General features: G+C 47.0%; 2 protein-coding genes across 3 annotated transcripts; one reads left to right on the top strand and one right to left on the bottom strand.

The window, feature by feature from the left end:
* Positions 1-1,167: 1,167 nt before the first annotated feature.
* Positions 1,168-9,613, bottom strand: bop1 (BOP1 ribosomal biogenesis factor). The gene is made up of 16 exons (XM_083899257.1): positions 9,484-9,613; positions 8,447-8,653; positions 7,546-7,635; positions 7,306-7,460; positions 7,084-7,201; positions 6,799-6,900; positions 6,388-6,600; positions 5,727-5,888; positions 4,952-5,032; positions 3,704-3,773; positions 3,451-3,583; positions 3,150-3,330; positions 2,778-3,069; positions 1,837-1,921; positions 1,532-1,639; positions 1,168-1,438 (listed from the first exon to the last, which is right to left on the bottom strand). Exons 1-16 carry the CDS (start codon positions 9,604-9,606, stop codon positions 1,285-1,287), a joined length of 2,274 nt encoding a protein of 757 aa, XP_083755383.1. The 5' UTR covers positions 9,607-9,613; the 3' UTR covers positions 1,168-1,284.
* Positions 9,614-10,883: 1,270 nt separating this feature from the next.
* On the top strand, positions 10,884-16,278 carry hsf1 (heat shock transcription factor 1). Of its 2 annotated transcripts, XM_083900254.1 has the most exons (15): positions 10,884-11,286; positions 11,414-11,522; positions 11,607-11,740; positions 11,869-11,993; positions 13,001-13,076; positions 13,190-13,251; positions 13,334-13,412; positions 13,569-13,687; positions 13,781-13,932; positions 14,031-14,166; positions 14,541-14,612; positions 15,048-15,153; positions 15,351-15,404; positions 15,519-15,576; positions 15,656-16,278. In XM_083900254.1, the coding sequence occupies exons 1-15, from the start codon at positions 11,155-11,157 to the stop codon at positions 15,826-15,828; spliced, it is 1,587 nt and encodes a 528-aa protein (XP_083756380.1). In that variant the 5' UTR covers positions 10,884-11,154; the 3' UTR covers positions 15,829-16,278. The 2 variants fall into 2 exon arrangements, with proteins under 2 accessions (XP_083756380.1, XP_083756381.1); XM_083900255.1 differs by lacking the exon at positions 14,541-14,612.
* Positions 16,279-17,234: the final 956 nt, after the last annotated feature.

A 17,234-nucleotide genomic window follows, 5' to 3' on the forward strand; every position in this document is an offset into this window, starting at 1 on the left:
CTGTTTGACCTAAGTGACGGATTTTCAAATTAAAAGTGTGCTCATGTTTTGTGAGGTTGTTTGGTAAAAAAAATAATAAAATTATATAAAAATACACAACACCGGAAGTGCGTGTTTGAACATTGGGGACAGTAAAGAGGTCGATACACGACATTATAATAAATAATAAACAAATTGAAGACATTTATTTATCAGTGTTTATTTTAATTCATTCTTTTATTTTTATTTTTAGCGGTTGAAACGTTCCGCTTGTTTTCCTTCAGATTATTATTAATATTCCGTGTCTTTGCGGTTATTAGTGAGCGGGTTAACGTGCATTAAAACTCTATAGCGCCCCCTTCCGCTGAAAGGTGGATGAAGTTTCACCAAAGTTCATGAATCTCAGCAGGAAATAGACGAAGACGAACGAACGAGTTCAATCTTAGCGATTTGTTTCACTAATGAACAAAATGCTTTATTTCTGTATTCATTCATTCATTCATTCATTCATTCATTCATTCATTCATTCATGGTGCAAACGAAGCTTCAATTAAATAAAAGCACACAGTCAATTAAAACAACAACGAGGTGATTAAAGGGATAGTTCCTCTTTTGTCTGGTTATAGTTTGTGCCGACAGCTCAAGAAAAAAAATATTTTATTTATTTAAAAAAATATTTTAGCCTCTTAACAAAAGTTATTTCAACAATAAAATCTACGTCAGTTTAAGTCTATGATATTGATGTCACATGATCACAGGAGACTGAAGTTTGTAAACCACTCACTCTGCCACACCAAAGTCCATAGAGAAAATCAGTGATTTTAGCTCACAGGGACACAGGAGCTGCTGGTCCTCTGCTGCCTCGTGTGGTCACTTTGTGTCATTGAAGTTTATCGATGCGTGATGTTAAAATCAGTGGTTTACTCTATGGACTTTGGTGTGGGAGAGTGAGTGACTTTGGTGTGAGAGAGTGAGTGACTTTGGTGTGTGTTTATTTCAGTCACACTTCAAATGTTTCTTTCACCACCAGAGGGCGACAGAGCTCCGCAGAGACCATGACAATCAACCATGTTGAAAGTGAGGTAGGAAGCTGCTGCTGAACTTTGACCTCTGACTTGTGTGTGTAATGAGTGTGTGTTACCGTGGCAACAACGTCACCAATGATGAGAGAAACAAAAAACACCTGATTACAAAGTTTGAGTTTAATTAAAAACAAAGAAAAAAACAGCTTTGAGGTTAAAGATGAAAGACAAAGGTCAAAGGTCACTGTTGTATCCTAGCAACCCCGCGGTTGCCGGGCAGATGTTAGGTGAACAGACGGATGGTGGCGTCAGCACCAGAGGAGAAGACCCAGGGCTGTGTGGGGTGAAAGGTCACATCCAGAACACCAAGGTCATGAGTGATCACGTGACCTCTGAGGACCTTCACCGGCACAATGAGTGGATTCTGCAGCAGGTCACTGGAGGGGGCGGAGTCAACAGGTTAGCATCCACCTGTGTGTGTGTGTGTGTGTTTGTACACGTGTGTGTGTACACGTGTGTGTGTGTCTTACTTGAAAACAGTTCCGTGACACACGATGACTGAACCGTCGTCAGACGCCGACGCAAACAGTGGGTAATTTCTGTGATAGGCCACGCCCCTCACCGCCTTTTTATGGTGTCTGCAGACAGGAAGCATCATCATGTGATCAATATGTAAACAAATATATACATGATCGAGGTGATTGACAGGTGTGAGTTTGACTGACAGGTGTGAGTTTGATTGACAGGTGTGAGTTTGACTGACAGGTGTGAGTTTGATTGACAGGTGTGAGTTTGATTGACATGTGTGAGTTTGATTGACAGGTGTGATGCGTACCGTAACATCTTGTAGGGTTTGGTTGAGAGGTCGAGGTCAAACCAGCTCAGTTTACAGTCATAACTTCCACAGATCACATGATCTCCTGTAAACAGAGGTGAGATGATGTCACATGGTCTGATGTGGTCTGTGGAGGTCTGTGTTGGTCTGTAGAGGTCTGTGATGGTCTGTGGGGTCTATGATGGTCTGAGGAGGTCTGTGGTGGTCTGTGGAGGTCTGTGGAGGTCTGAGGAGGTCTGTGGTGGTCTGTGGGGTCTGTGATGGTCTGTGGAGGTCTGTGGAGGTCTGTGGTGGCCTGTGGTAGTCTGAGGAGGTCTGTGGTGGTCTGTGGTAGTCTGAGGAGGTCTGTGGTGGTCTGTGGGGTCTGTGATGGTCTGTGGAGGTCTGTGGAGGTCTGTGGTGGCCTGTGGTAGTCTGAGGAGGTCTGTGGTGGTCTGTGGTAGTCTGAGGAGGTCTGTGGTAGTCTGAGGAGGTCTGTGGTGGTCTGAGGAGGTCTGTGGTGGTCTGTGGAGGTCTGTGGGGTCTGTGATGGTCTGTGGAGGTCTGTGGAGGTCTGTGGTGGTGTGTGGTGGTCTGTGGTGGCCTGTGGTAGTCTGAGGAGGTCTGTGGTAGTCTGAGGAGGTCTGTGGTGGTCTGTGGTAGTCTGAGGAGGTCTGTGGTGGTCTGAGGAGGTCTGTGGTGGTCTGAGGAGGTCTGTGGTAGTCTGAGGAGGTCTGTGGTGGTCTGTGGAGGTCTGTGGAGGTATGTGATGGTCTGTGGGGTCTGTGATGGTCTGTGGAGGTCTGTGGCGGTCTGAGGAGGTCTGTGGTGGCCTGTGGTAGTCTGAGAGGGTCTGTGGTGGTCTGAGGAGGTCTGTGGTGGTCTGAGGAGGTCTTTGGTGGTCTGAGGAGGTCTTTGGTGGTCTGAGGAGGTCTGTGGAGGTCTGTGGATGAGTCACTTACCCCCCGGGTGGACGGCCATGCTGGAGATCCACTTGGAGTTGGCCTGCAGCTTCTTGGTCATCTCCTGCTTGACCAGGTTGTAGATCCTCACTGATCTCTGCGTAGCTACAAAGAAGTAAGGTCTCAGTGGGTGGAAGGACACGCACTGGACCAGACCTTTGTTCTTCCTGAAGGGGTTCTGGCTCCGCCTCCGGCTCACCTGGTGGATGAACACCTGCAGGTGGCTGGAGTGATCGGGCATCACTGACGCCAGGTAGTCTCCTTTAGAGTGCCACGCCACCTGGTGGACGGCCTGCAGGATCAACACGGATTGGTTAGTTTGAGCCAGGTCCTGATCCGGACTCTGAAAGTCTGACTTTGTTGTGAACTCACTTTGGGATGTTGGATTCTGAGCCGGATGCCCTGACTTTGCTCCTCCTCCTCGGCGTCGCTCCAGGTCACAGGCCCCGCCTCCTCTGACGACTCCTGCTGCTCTGCAGACAGGAGGCGCTCTGACGACGAGACCACCTGTCTGTCTGCAAGAGAGGGAGACAGGACCAGGACTACAGAGTCCCTGAGAGAGACAGACGGGTTAAAGCTCAGACAGACAGGTGACTGACAGACAGGTGACCAACAGACAGGTGACTGACACACAGGTGACAGACAGACAGGTGACAGACAGACAGTCTCTTACAGGGCGACAGCGAGCAGACAGACAGATGGATTTGGGTTCCAGGCCACGCTCTTCACAGCTCCGCCCACCTGGACCGTCTTCAGACAGCGAGACGAACAAACCTCCCAGAACCTGACAGAACCGTCATCAGAACCTGGACACACACACACACACACACACACAGAGAGTCATGTAACTATAGCAACCAGAGGCCACGCCCCCCAAACACACACACACACACAACCAGCAGAACATCTTTGTGTCAATGACGCACCTGAAGCGAGCCACTGTCCTGTTGGAGACACACTGATGGACCGGACCAGACCACTGTGACCACGGTACACCTGCACACACACACACACTGTTGTGAGACATGTTGTGAGACATGTTGTGAGACTTGCTGGACATGTTGTGAGACATGTTGGACATGTTGTGAGACATGTTGTGAGACATGTTGGACATGGAGATGTTGTGAGACATGTTTTGAGACATGTTGGACATGTTGTGAGACATGTGAGACATGTTGTGAGACATGTTGGAGATGTTGTGAGACATGTTGTGAGACATGTTTTGAGACATGTTGGACATGTTGTGAGACATGTTGGAGATGTTGCGAGACATGTTGTGAGACATGTTGTGAGACATGTTGTGAGACATGTTGGAGATGTTGCGAGACATGTTGTGAGACATGTTGGAGATGTTGCGAGACATGTTGTGAGACATGTTGGAGATGTTGCGAGACATGTTGTGAGACATGTTGGACATGTTGTGAGACATGTTGGACATGTGAGACATGTTGTGAGACATGTGAGACATGTTGTGAGACATGTTGCGAGACATGTTGTGAGACATGTTGTGAGACATGTTGGAGATGTTGCGAGACATGTTGTGAGACATGTTGGACATGTGAGACATGTTGTGAGACATGTTGTGAGACATGTTGTGAGACATGTTGGAGACATGTTGGAGACATGTTGTGAGACATGTTGGAGATGTTGTGAGACATGTTGTGAGACATGTTTTGAGACATGTTGGACATGTTGTGAGACATGTTGGAGATGTTGCGAGACATGTTGTGAGACATGTTGTGAGACATGTTGGAGATGTTGCGAGACATGTTGTGAGACATGTTGGAGATGTTGCGAGACATGTTGTGAGACATGTTGGACATGTTGTGAGACATGTTGGACATGTGAGACATGTTGTGAGACATGTTGTGAGACATGTTGTGAGACATGTTGTGAGACATGTTGGACATGTTGTGAGACATGTTGTGAGACATGTTGGAGATGTTGCGAGACATGTTGTGAGACATGTTGTGAGACATGTTGTGAGACATGTTGGAGATGTTGCGAGACATGTTGCGAGACATGTTGTGAGACATGTTGGACATGTGAGACATGTTGTGAGACATGTTGGAGACATGTTGTGAGACATGTGAGACATGTTGTGAGACATGTTGTGAGACATGTTGTGAGACATGTGAGACAGAACACATGAAGTATGATGTTGAAGTATTTACCAGAGACTGTGTCGTAGGAAACGGCTGCAGATCTTTAGGTTTTGGAAGATTAGGGATTAAATCCTCTGGATTAACGTTGACCTGTAAACACACACACACACACACACACACACACACACACAGGTTACTCACTGTACTGATACTACTTATACTGATACTACTAATACTACTGATACTGAAACTACTGATACTGATACTACTAATACTACTGATACTACTAATACTACCAAGACGACTTAATACTACTACCAATGCTAATACAACCATTACTGACACTAATACTACTACCAATACTGACCCTATAATACTACCAATACTACTACTACTATCAATACAAATACTACCAATACCGCTAATACTACCAAGACTAATATAACTAATACTACTAATACTGATACTAATACTTCAAATACTAATTTAACTACTAATACTACCAATACTAATACTACTACTGCTACTACCACTACCAATACTATTACTAATACCTAATACTAATATAAAATATAACTACTGCTCATGCTAATTGGCTACAGGAGGATTTACCCTATAAAACCAGGATCTCATGCATCAGATTTCCCTCAGGTACTGACGCAGTACAGATACTGACGCATTACAGGTACTGACGCAGTACAGGTAATAACACAGTACAGGTAATAACGCAGTACAGGTAATAACACAGTACAGGTAATAACACAGTACAGGTAATAACGCAGTACAGGTAATAACACAGTACAGGTAATAACACAGTACATCAGAGTGAAGAAGAGTGACTCACCCTCATCTTCCTCTGGCGAGGACACAGGTAAAGGTCGAGGCAACGCTCAAATCTCTCGTGAATGAAACGTTGATAAGCAGGAACCTGACGGAGGTTTGAGAAACGTCTGGGGACGAAAGGGAACTTCCTGTCCGACGGATCCTGCTGCTCCCACACCGCTAACTGAGGGTGAGACAGGGAGAGTGAGACAGGGAGGGTGAGACAGGGAGGGAGAGACAGACAGAGTGAGAGCGAGACAGAGAGTGAGACAGGGAGAGTGAGACAGACGGAGTGAGACAGGGAGAGACAGGGAGAGTGAGACAGAGAGAGAGACAGGGAGAGTGAGACAGAGAGGTTGAGACAGACAGAGTGAGAGCGAGACAGAGAGTGAGACAGGGAGGGTGAGACAGGGAGAGTGAGAAAGGGAGGGTGAGAAAGGGAGGGTGAGAGCGAGACAGAGAGGGTGAGAGAGGGTGAGAGAGAGAGAGAGAGAGACAGAGAGAGTGAGACAGAAAGAGTGAGACAGGGAGGGTGAGACAGGGAGGGTGAGACAGAGAGAGTGAGACAGAGAGAGTGAGACAGAGAGGGTGAGACAGAGAGGGTGAGACAGAGAGGGTGAGGCAGAGAGAGTGAGACAGGGAGGGTGAGACAGAGAGAGTGAGACAGAGAGAGTGAGACCCACCTCCTCCTCAGTGAACAGGTACTCTGGAGGTGGGTTGTAAGACTCCTGGTGTCCAGGTAAACAGGTCTTAGGGGCTGGTAAATGCATCTTGTGATTGGCCAGAATCGACGAGTCCTCGTTCGCCCACAGGTCGTAGAAACGCCCACGAGCGTCATCGTCCACTCGCCGAGGTTTGATCCAGCCCATCTTTATCGCATGGACCAGTTTGGACACCTGCAGACAGGAGAGGGGGCGGGGTCAGACAGGTGAGGGGGGGCGGGGACAGACAAGGTGAGGGGGGGCGGGGACAGACAAGGTGAGGGGGGGCGGGGACAGACAGGTGAGGGGGGGGTGGGCGGGGACAGACAGATGTGAGGTCAGTGTAATTTCTGCAGATAAATTTCCTGGTCGTTAGTTTGTTGTTTTTCTTACCTTCTCCTTCTCGATGAGTGAAGGGATGAAGCTGCGTTTGTCTGCAGGTCTGTTTGTGACAGGATGAATCATCACATCTTTACTGAAGAACTCCACTGTGGGCTGAGGAGGAGGAGGAGGAGGAGGAGGAGGAGGAGGAGGAGGAGGAGCAGGAGCAGGAGGAGACAACAATTACATTCATCGTATTTAACAGAGCAAAATTACAGGAATTTTTTAAAAAAAGGAAACTTTCTATGAAAGTGGTGGTGAACGCAGTGCGTAACCTAGCATGAATGTGCCGCGTACCTGGTACTCGTTGAAGTTGACGTCTCCAAACTGTCCTTTCTGAAGACGATTGACCAGCTCCACCTGCTCGTCTGACAGAACCACGTCTGTTGCCGTCTGTTTGTCGTGGACTGTTCTCCTGCACACACACACACACACACACACACACCACCGTTAGCATCCTCTCTCTCTCTCTTTCTGAACAAATGGAGGAGGAGCTAGCGTCATGCTAGCGAGGCTAACCAGTAGTCCGGGTTCTCCATCTTGTCCAGGAAGTCATCGAGTTCATCCTTGTTTCTGATTGGTTTGAAGATTTTCTTGCCGTCCAGGTTGTAGCCGATGTGAGGGAAGTCTTTGTACCACTCCATAGGAATGTTCCCCACAGTGTTCCTGATGTCCTGAACAACAACAACAGAGGGTCAAAGGTCAGAGAACCAAAGAATCCCTCGACCCAGAGAGAACACACAGATGATCAGGTCTCACCTCCTCGTCTGAAGAATCCTGTTCATACTCGTCTTTCTGTTCTTCTTCTGTCACTCCAGCCTTTTTCTTCTTCTTCTTCTTCTCCTCTGTCTGCAGGTAGAACATGTGATGATCACGTCTTTATCTTCACTGTTAGACAGACTTTAACAACAGGAAACTGAAGTTTGTAAACCACTCACTCTCCCACACCAAAGTCACTCACTCTCACACACCAAAGTCACTCAAAGTCACTCACTCTCCCACACCAAAGTCACTCACTCTCACACACCAAAGTCACTCTCCCACACCAAAGTCACTCACTCTCCCACACCAAAGTCACTCACTCTCCCACACCAAAGTCCCTCACTCTCCCACACCAAAGTCACTCACTCTCCCACACCAAAGTCACTCAAAGTCACTCACTCTCCCACACCAAAGTCACTCACTCTCCCACACCAAAGTCACTCACTCTCCCACACCAAAGTCACTCACTCTCACACACCAAAGTCACTCACTCTCCCACACCAGTCACTCACTCTCCCACACCAAAGTCACTCACTCTCCTACCAAAGTCACTCACTCTCCCACACCAAAGTCACTCACTCTCCCACACCAAAGTCCATAGAGTAAACCAGTGATTTTAACATCACAGCACACAGGAGTTCACAGGAGTTGTTGATCCACTGCTGCCTCCATCACTAACTTACAATGACTGATTTTAGTGAATTCAGCTTTTAAGATAATTCATTTAGACTTAACTCAGTGACACAAAGTGACCACACGAGGCAGCAGAGGACCAGCAGCTCCTGTGTCTCTTGGAGCTAAAATCACTGGTTTTCTCTATGGGCTTTGGTGTGGGAGAGTGAGTGGTTTATAAACTTGGATTTCAGTCTTTTGTTAAATGGCTAAAAACAAACTTTACCTGTTGATTCTTCTGTGACTCCACTGTCACTTCATCTTCATCACCTTCTTCTGCAGAATCATCATCATCCTTCTCCTCTTTGTCATCATCATCTTCCTCACTGTCACTCCCAGAATCCTCTAGTCCAGAGAAGACACTTTCTTCGCTGTCAGACAGATCATCGTCGTCCTCTTTTTCTTCAGCAGGTTTGTTTTTGAAGTTAAAGATCTGAACAAACAGAGACACCAGACTTTAAATTCTGCTTCTTCTGAATCACTTCACCAGGCAGAGAAACTGTGTTTACATTGTGTGGATTGTTTTCTTTTATTGTGAAGCACTTTGTGATTTTAGATCAGTAAAATGTGCTCTATAGATACATAACATGTCTCACAACATATAACATGCTAACACTGACAGCATAAGTTTATTTCCAGGACGAGTCCAGTGACACAGAAGTACATTCAGAAAATGACCGTGTTTACATTCACCGAGCACAGTGACGTGTTTCCCGGTGAATCACAGAGGTTTAACCCGCGCCGATGATCACAGCACATCCCGACACGACCATCGGCACTAAAACGGTGGTTTTAAATAGACGAATGGAAGCAGTAACGTGTTAAAATGAGACCATTCTGAACGGGGTTTGTTCTGCGTCTCTACGCGTTCACGACTTAAACACTTCAGTGTTAAACGTGTCAGCGGTGACTTCAGTTACGATGTTCATGTAGCTTTAGCTCACGTTAGCCCGTTTCTGGTGCCGAACAGAAACGCTGTCCCGGGTCCAGTCAGAACTTAGTTGAGGGTTTAGTGTGGTTTTTTTTAACTCGCTTTAGCTCGACTGTAGACTTTAATTCGTGCTGTGTCGGTTAACCTGACTCGGTGAGCGCTCGTCTTCAGTTCGACTCTGTTTTCACAACATTAACGAACTGTTCGGCCACATTTTCGGCGTGTTTTGGTCTGCACGTCCTCCTGCTAGCATGCTAACAGCTAGCTTCCACCTCCCCAGTTTCCCCTCCTCTCAGTGTGTGTGTGTGTGTGTGTGTGTGTGTGTGTGTCACCTCCTCCTCCGCCTGCTCCTCTTCCTCCTCTTTACTCCTCTTCTTTGTCGTTTTCTCTCGGGCTTTCTTCATCTTCTCCGTCTGTTCGCTGCTGCTCCGCATGTTTCTGCTCCGCTCCTCCATGAACCCACGTGGGAAGCTGCGGGGTCGAGGGTCACAGCAGCGAGGGGACGGAGGATCGAGGTGTCGCCATCTTCTGGTCACTTCCCGTCATTGACCGTGACGCGTGTCAGAGAAGTTAGAGAACGTTTTAATGTCGTGATAAACGTGACATAAAAAAAATAATAACTTCAACAAACACAAAACAAGTTCATTTTATATATTTATTTTTTACTCAATCTAATGTGTAGTCAAACAGCAGTTTACGTACGTGTCCTTTATTTTAATAACAACGATGAATAATCGTGAGGATGACGATTAAAGGCACAGTGCGTCGTTTTATGTCGTAGCCCTCGGTGAACGCGTGAGCAGTGCGTTCCAGTTGCGGTGGGAAGGATTCCAAGATGGCTGCCACTCGCACACACACAGCTACTGTTTGCTAACGTAAATCAGTCGTACACAACATACTGTATTTTTACACGTGACCGTGTTGCTACGACGTTTGTGACCTCTGACCTTTGACCTCCTGTTTTACTGCAGCAGTCTTAAAGGGATAGTTCTGAATTTTGGACATTAGACCTATTTTCCAGCTCAGCCGGTGTGATGGAGACGTCTGGAGACGTTTTCAAGAAATTTCATTCAGTTCTTCTAGTTTGTCGAGTTCGCTGATGCTATGGCTAGCACAAGTCAATGATACAAGTTAGCATGGCATTAGACACACTCATACTGACTCCACAGTGAAACCGAGGCAATTCGATTGTAACGGCAGACTATAGATGTACATATCTGTGTTGATAGAATGTTTGAAATAAAACCAACCTTGCAATTTGAAGGATTTATGTCTCAGCAGCAGCAGCAGCAGCGTGTCTTACTTCCTGTTAGGCTATGGCAGCGGCGGTCTGATTCCGCTGCTGCTGAGAAAGTAGTCCCTCAAAAATCCATGCGATGCGACGTTGGTTTTGTTTCAAACAGTATTCTATCAACACAGATATGTACATCAATAGTCTGCCGTTACAATCGATTTGCCTCAGGTGCACTGTGGAGTCGGTATGAGTGTTTTTAATGCCATGCTAGCAGGTACCATTGACTTGCGCTAGCCATAGCATCAGTGAACTCGGTTGAGTTGGAAAATAGGTCTCATGTCCAAAATTACGAACTATCACTTTAACTTTGTCCTCTGAGACAATAATAACATGACAATAACAACACAAATATCACACACTGGCCCTTTAAGGCTTCAGAACGACGTCACAACGCGACCGAGCGTTCGCGTGATGTTCAGTGAAACGTCATCAGCAGGCGACAGCTCGTTGTCTGTTACGCAGTTGTTTAGTTTGTTGTAATTTTCCACCTCAGAGTTTCCGTTAAAAATCTATTTTTTTTAAAAACCCAGAGTCTCACCGACATTTACCGGGAGCTTCCAGCGGCAGCGGCGGCCTCGTCTGGCCGGGAACCGAGCTCCGTGGACCGGTGCGATTGTTTGAGGCGCAGGAGAAGTTAGCATCGTTAGCTCAGATTAACGACAGTGTGTCAGATTAATAATCCAGAGAGCGTTTGATTGTTGTATGTTCGATGGAGTATCCCGGAGGAGGAGGAGGAGGAGGAGGGGCGGTGCTTCACGCTGGAAACGTCCCGGCCTTCCTCACCAAACTGTGGACTCTGGTAGAAGATCCAGACACGGACCCGCTGATCTGCTGGAGCCCGGTACTCGCGCACCGAGCATCACGGCTAACGTCCGCTAGCCGCTAGCTCACATGCTAACATGCCGTGGTTTGACCGGAAATGGAGTTGTTTACGAGTCTGTTTGTTTGTTTGTTTTGTTTTGTTTCAGAGCGGAAGCAGCTTCCACGTGTTTGACCAGGGTCGCTTCTCCAAGGAAGTTCTGCCAAAGTTCTTCAAACACAACAACATGGCGAGCTTCATCAGACAACTCAACATGTGTGAGTACACTGTGTGTGTGCGTGTGTGTGTGTGTGTGTGTGTGTGTGTGAGCCTGCCGTTCACGTGAACACACCTGTGTACAGACGGTTTCAGGAAGGTGGTCCACATCGAGCAGGGAGGTCTGCTGAAGCCAGAGAGAGACGACACCGAGTTCCAGCATCCGTTCTTCATCAGAGGAGAAGAACATCTGCTGGAGAACATCAAACGGAAAGTCAACGTACGTGTGTTGGGGGGGGGGAGTGGCTACCTGTGTCCTAGCAGCTGATTGGTTCCCTGACGTAAGCAGCAGGCAGTTTGAGAGACTGTCTCCATGGTAACGCCCCCTCTGTGCTGTGATTGGTCCAGGTGTCGTCGGCGCGTCAGGACGAGGTGAAGATCTCCACAGACGAGGTCAACAAGATCCTGACCGACGTCCAGCTGATGAAAGGAAAACAGGAGACCATCGACTCCAGGATCAGCACCATGAAACAGTGAGTCCAGAACCTCAGATCAAGACCAGAACCTCATTAAACTGTAGACCAGAACCTCATTAAACAGCGAGACCAGAACCTCAAATCAAGACCAGAACCTCATTAAACTGCAGACCAGAACCTCAGATCAAGACCAGAACCTCATTAAACTCTAGACCAGATCCTCATTAAACTGTAGACCAGAACCTCATTAAACTGTAGACCAGAACCTCATTAAACTGTAGACCAGAACCTCATGAAACAGTGAGACCAGAACCTCATGAAACAGTGAGACCAGAACCTCAGATCAAGACCAGAACCTCATTAACCTGTAGACCAGAACCTCATTAAACAGCGAGACCAGAACCTCAAATCAAGACCAGAACCTCATTAAACTGCAGACCAGAACCTCAGATCAAGACCAGAACCTCATTAAACTCTAGACCAGATCCTCATTAAACTGTAGACCAGAACCTCATTAAACTGTAGACCAGAACCTCATGAAACAGTGAGACCAGAACCTCATGAAACAGTGAGACCAGAACCTCAGATCAAGACCAGAACCTCATTAAACTGTAGACCAGAACCTCATTAAACAGCGAGACCAGAACCTCAAATCAAGACCAGAACCTCATTAAACTGCAGACCAGAACCTCAGATCAAGACCAGAACCTCATTAAACTCTAGACCAGATCCTCATTAAACTGTAGACCAGAACCTCATTAAACTGTAGACCAGAACCTCATTAAACTGTAGACCAGAACCTCATGAAACAGTGAGACCAGAACCTCATGAAACAGTGAGACCAGAACCTCAGATCAAGACCAGAACCTCATGAAACAGTGAGACCAGAACCTCAGATCGAGACCAGAACCTCAGATTGAGACCAGAACCTAATTAAACTGTAGACCAGAACCTCATTAAACTGTAGACCAGAACCTCATGAAACAGTGAGACCAGAACCTCAGATGAAGACCAGAACCTCATTAAACTGTAGACCAGGACCTGACCTGATGTTTGTGTTTCAGTGAGAACGAGGCTCTGTGGAGGGAGGTGTCCAGTCTGAGACAGAAACACTCCCAACAACAGAAAGTTGTCAACAAGGTACAACTCAAATATTTCTGCAGTAGTACTTACCTTACTGGTACTTGTGATACTTCTACTGCGAATGGACCCTGGAAACCTGAAGGTTCTGATGATCTTCTCTCTCTCCACAGTTGATCCAGTTCCTGGTGTCTCTCATCCAAACCAACAGGATCTTGGGAGTGAAGAGGAAGATGCAAGTTTACCACACTAAATAAAATACTACAAAAATACACACTGTACTTTAGATGTGTGACCGTGTGTATTTGCCTCCTCAGTCCACTGATGCTGAACGACTCCAGCTCCGCCCACTCCCTGCCCAAATATAGTCGTCCGCTCTCACTGGAGCACATGCAGGTAAGCTGACTCACCTGTCCTGGTCCTGGTCCTGGTTCTGGTCCTGGTCCTGGTCCTGGTCCTGGTCCTGGTCCTGGTCCTGGTCCTGGTCCTGGTCCTGGTTCTGGACCTGGTTGTGGATTTGCTCTAAGGTTATTTGCGTCACTTCCTCCTCAGGCTGCAGCCAGTCTTCTCTCTGCTGATTCGCCCATCACTTCTGGACCGATCATCTCTGACATCACAGAGGTGACCTCGCCTAAGAAAGAGGGCGTGGCCACTGATTGGACGGACGCAGGGTGAGCACTGATGACATCACACGTCCTGTGGTCGCTGGGCCAACCGCGAGCTCGCTAACTAACAAACTAACTAACGGCGTTCTTCACTTGCAGCGAGAGCCGGTCTGTCGACATCAAAGATGAGCTGCCCAGTCCTGACGTGGAGGGCGGAGCCACACCTGTGGACACGCCCCTCTCTCCCACCACCTTCATCAACTCCATCCTGCAGGACAACGAGTCGCAGCCGCCCGCTAACCCGACACCAGGTAATGGCAGACAGAGAGCGTCCAGGTCCTGGTCCTGGTCCTGGTCCTGGTCCAGGTCCAGGTCCAGGTCTTTGAACTAACCGCCGTCTCCTCCACAGCCATTGTTGAGACGAGCGCCTCCTGTGGGCCCCTCCCACATTCCCCAACCGGCCAATCATCTTCTCCCTTGTCCAGCCTTATTTCAGGCTCCTCCCCAACTCATCGGAAATGTCAGACCATCGCCTGCATCGACAGGTACGTCAGTGCCCCCTGCTGTCAGGACGCTGCAACTGCACCTTATTACCTGTCATTCACCTGTTATTAAGCGTTAATAACTGTTATTACTTAAGTATTAAGTAACATTAAATGTTAATAATAATAATAATAATCATCGTTATTAGCTGCCCTGCTACTGCCAACACCTGACTTTAAAGGGATAGTTTGAGCTTTTTCGAGACAGCAGTAGGGGGCGCTGACGCTGCCTCACCTCATAACAATAAAGCCAAACTATCCCTTTAACTGCGGTCCTGTGTGTTATTGTTGTGTATTGAGGAGACGTCTCCCCCTGCTGGTCAGGTGTGTCATTAACACCTTGCCCTGTGCTCCTCCCCCCCCCCCCCCCCCCTCAGACCCCTCCCCCCTCCCTCTGCAGGTGGATTGTCACCTGACATTTGGCGCTTGGTTTCATCATCAACTGACAAGTGAATTATTGATATATTGATTATTGATGAACTGGTTTGTTGTGACGTGTAACAGCGGGGACACGCCCCCTCAGGTGTTCTTTAAATAGATTACATCATCACATCAGTCACAGCCAATCAGCTTTAAGATGAGTCACATACAGGAAGTAAGATGAACAGAAGGAGGAAGTGGAAATGATAGATCAGCTGTCTCTCTCTCTGCCTGTCTGTCTCTCTCTCTGTCTGTCTCTCTCTCTGCCTTTCTGTCTCTCTCTGCCTGTCTGTCTCTCTCTCTGCCTGTCTGTCTCTCTCTCTGTCTGTCTCTCTCTCTCTCTCTCTCTGTCTGTCTCTGCCTGTCTGTCTCTCTGCCTGTCTCTCTCTCTGTCTGTCTCTGCCTGTCTGTCTCTCTGCCTGTCTCTCTCTGCCTGTCTCTCTCTCTGCCTGTCTGTCTCTCAGGACTGAGTTGTCCAGTCACGTGGACACAATGGACAACAGTCTTGAAAACCTGCAGAACGTCCTCAACACACAGACGTTCACCTTTGACACACTGCCGCTGCTCGAGGTCAGTGACGTCATCACAGGACACACACACACACACTCACTCACTCTCCCACACCAAAGTCCACAGAGAGACAATCAGTGATTTTAGCTGCTGACTTTGTGTCAGTGCCTGAATAAACCTGAATTATCCCTTTAATAATTGTGTGTGTGTGCGTGTGTGTGTGTGTGTGTGTGTGTGTGTGTGTGTGTGTTGTTTAGTTCTTCGGTTCTTCTTCCTCCTCCGGAGAGTTTGACCTCGACAGTTTGGACACCGTGAGTTCATCGCAATTATGTCGTTTCCTCACTTCCTGTCCTGTCTGTTTTCAAAATAAGAGCTCAGATGCTGTTTGTTTGTTTAACGCGATGATGTCATCGTCTCCTCCTCAGCTGTTGTCTGACGAACTTCCTAAAGACGCTGGTGGAAGCAGCAGCTTGAGTGACGCAGGTAACACACACACACACACTCTCTCTCTCGCTCTCTCTCTCACACACACGTGCTGACTTGGCCTCTCTGATTGGTCCAGGGAAGCAGCTGGTGCAGTACACGGCCACGCCCCTTCTGATGTCAGAGCAGGAGGGCGTGGCCGACCTGCCGTCTCTGCTGGAGCTGGCCGAGCCTTTCCTCAGTCCAGACACGCCCACTGACACGCCCACTGACGACCTGCTTAGCCACGCCCACCACGACTCGGACCTTTGATGCCACATCCAATAAGATGACTCATCAGTAACCACAGCAACAGGGACGAGCGCTGACTCAGCAAAACAGCAGACAATGAGGAAATCAACCAATCGGCGATCGATAGATTTAGTCTGAACATGTTATTGATCTGTGTGTGTGTGTGTGTCTGTCTGTGTGTGTGTGTGTTGAGCTTTTTTCTTTTATTAAAGTTGGTTTTTTTTCACTGAGAGAATCACGTTGGCGTAGGTGATGATGTCATAGGAGGGGGCGGGGCCACGTGACGCATGTCGTTTGTGTAAAAATATAGAAGCCGACGAGAATCGGAATATTTTTGGAAACGTTTCTAAGGAACAGGAAGTCGTCTCCGTCGCCATGGAAACCACGTGGAGGCAGATTGATTGATATGTTGGATCAATACGATTGATCGGCTTTTCAGCCTTGATGTGTGATCGATACACATTAAAGTTATTTATCCGCCTCAGTCGTGTCCTGTGATGAACACATGAACACCCAAACTAAAACATGAATGAACACATGAATGAAGATATGAACACACAAACATGAATGAAAACATGAACAATTGAATGAAGACATTAACGACCACATGAATGAAAACATGAAGACATGAATGAACTCATGAATGAAGACATGAACACGTGAATGAAGACATGAACATGTGAATGAACACATGAACGAACATATCTATGAAGACATGAATGAACACATGAACAAACACATGAACACATGAATGAAGACATTAACAAACACATCTATGAAGACATGAATGAACACATGAACAATTGAATGAAGACATTAACGACCACATGAATGAAAACATGAAGACATGAATGAACTCATGAATGAAGACATGAACACGTGAATGAAGACATGAACATGTGAATGAACGAACATATCTATGAAGACATGAATGAACACATGAACACATGAATGAAGACATTAACAAACACATCTATGAAGACATGAATGAACACATGAACGAAGACATTAATTCATGGATGAACACATGAACTAAAACATGAAGACATGAATGAAGACATAAACACGTGAATGAACACATGAACTAACACATCAACGAAGACATGAACACATGGATGAACACATGAACTAAAACATGAACAGACATGAACACATGAAGTCATGAATGAAGACATGAACACATGAACAAACACATGAATGAGACTATGAAGGAACACATGATTGAACTCATGAATGAAGACATGAACACATGAATGAACTCATGAATGAAGACATGAACACATGAATGAACTCATGAATGAACACATGAACAAATACATGAATGAAGACATGAACACATGAACAAACACATGAATGAAGACATGAAGACATGAATGAACTCATGAATGAAGACATGAACACATGAATGAACTCATGAACACATGAAC

The sequence above is a fragment of the Microchirus variegatus genome, assembly GCF_963457635.1.
Source record: "Microchirus variegatus genome assembly, chromosome: 13".
Classification (NCBI taxonomy): Eukaryota; Metazoa; Chordata; class Actinopteri; order Pleuronectiformes; family Soleidae; genus Microchirus; species Microchirus variegatus.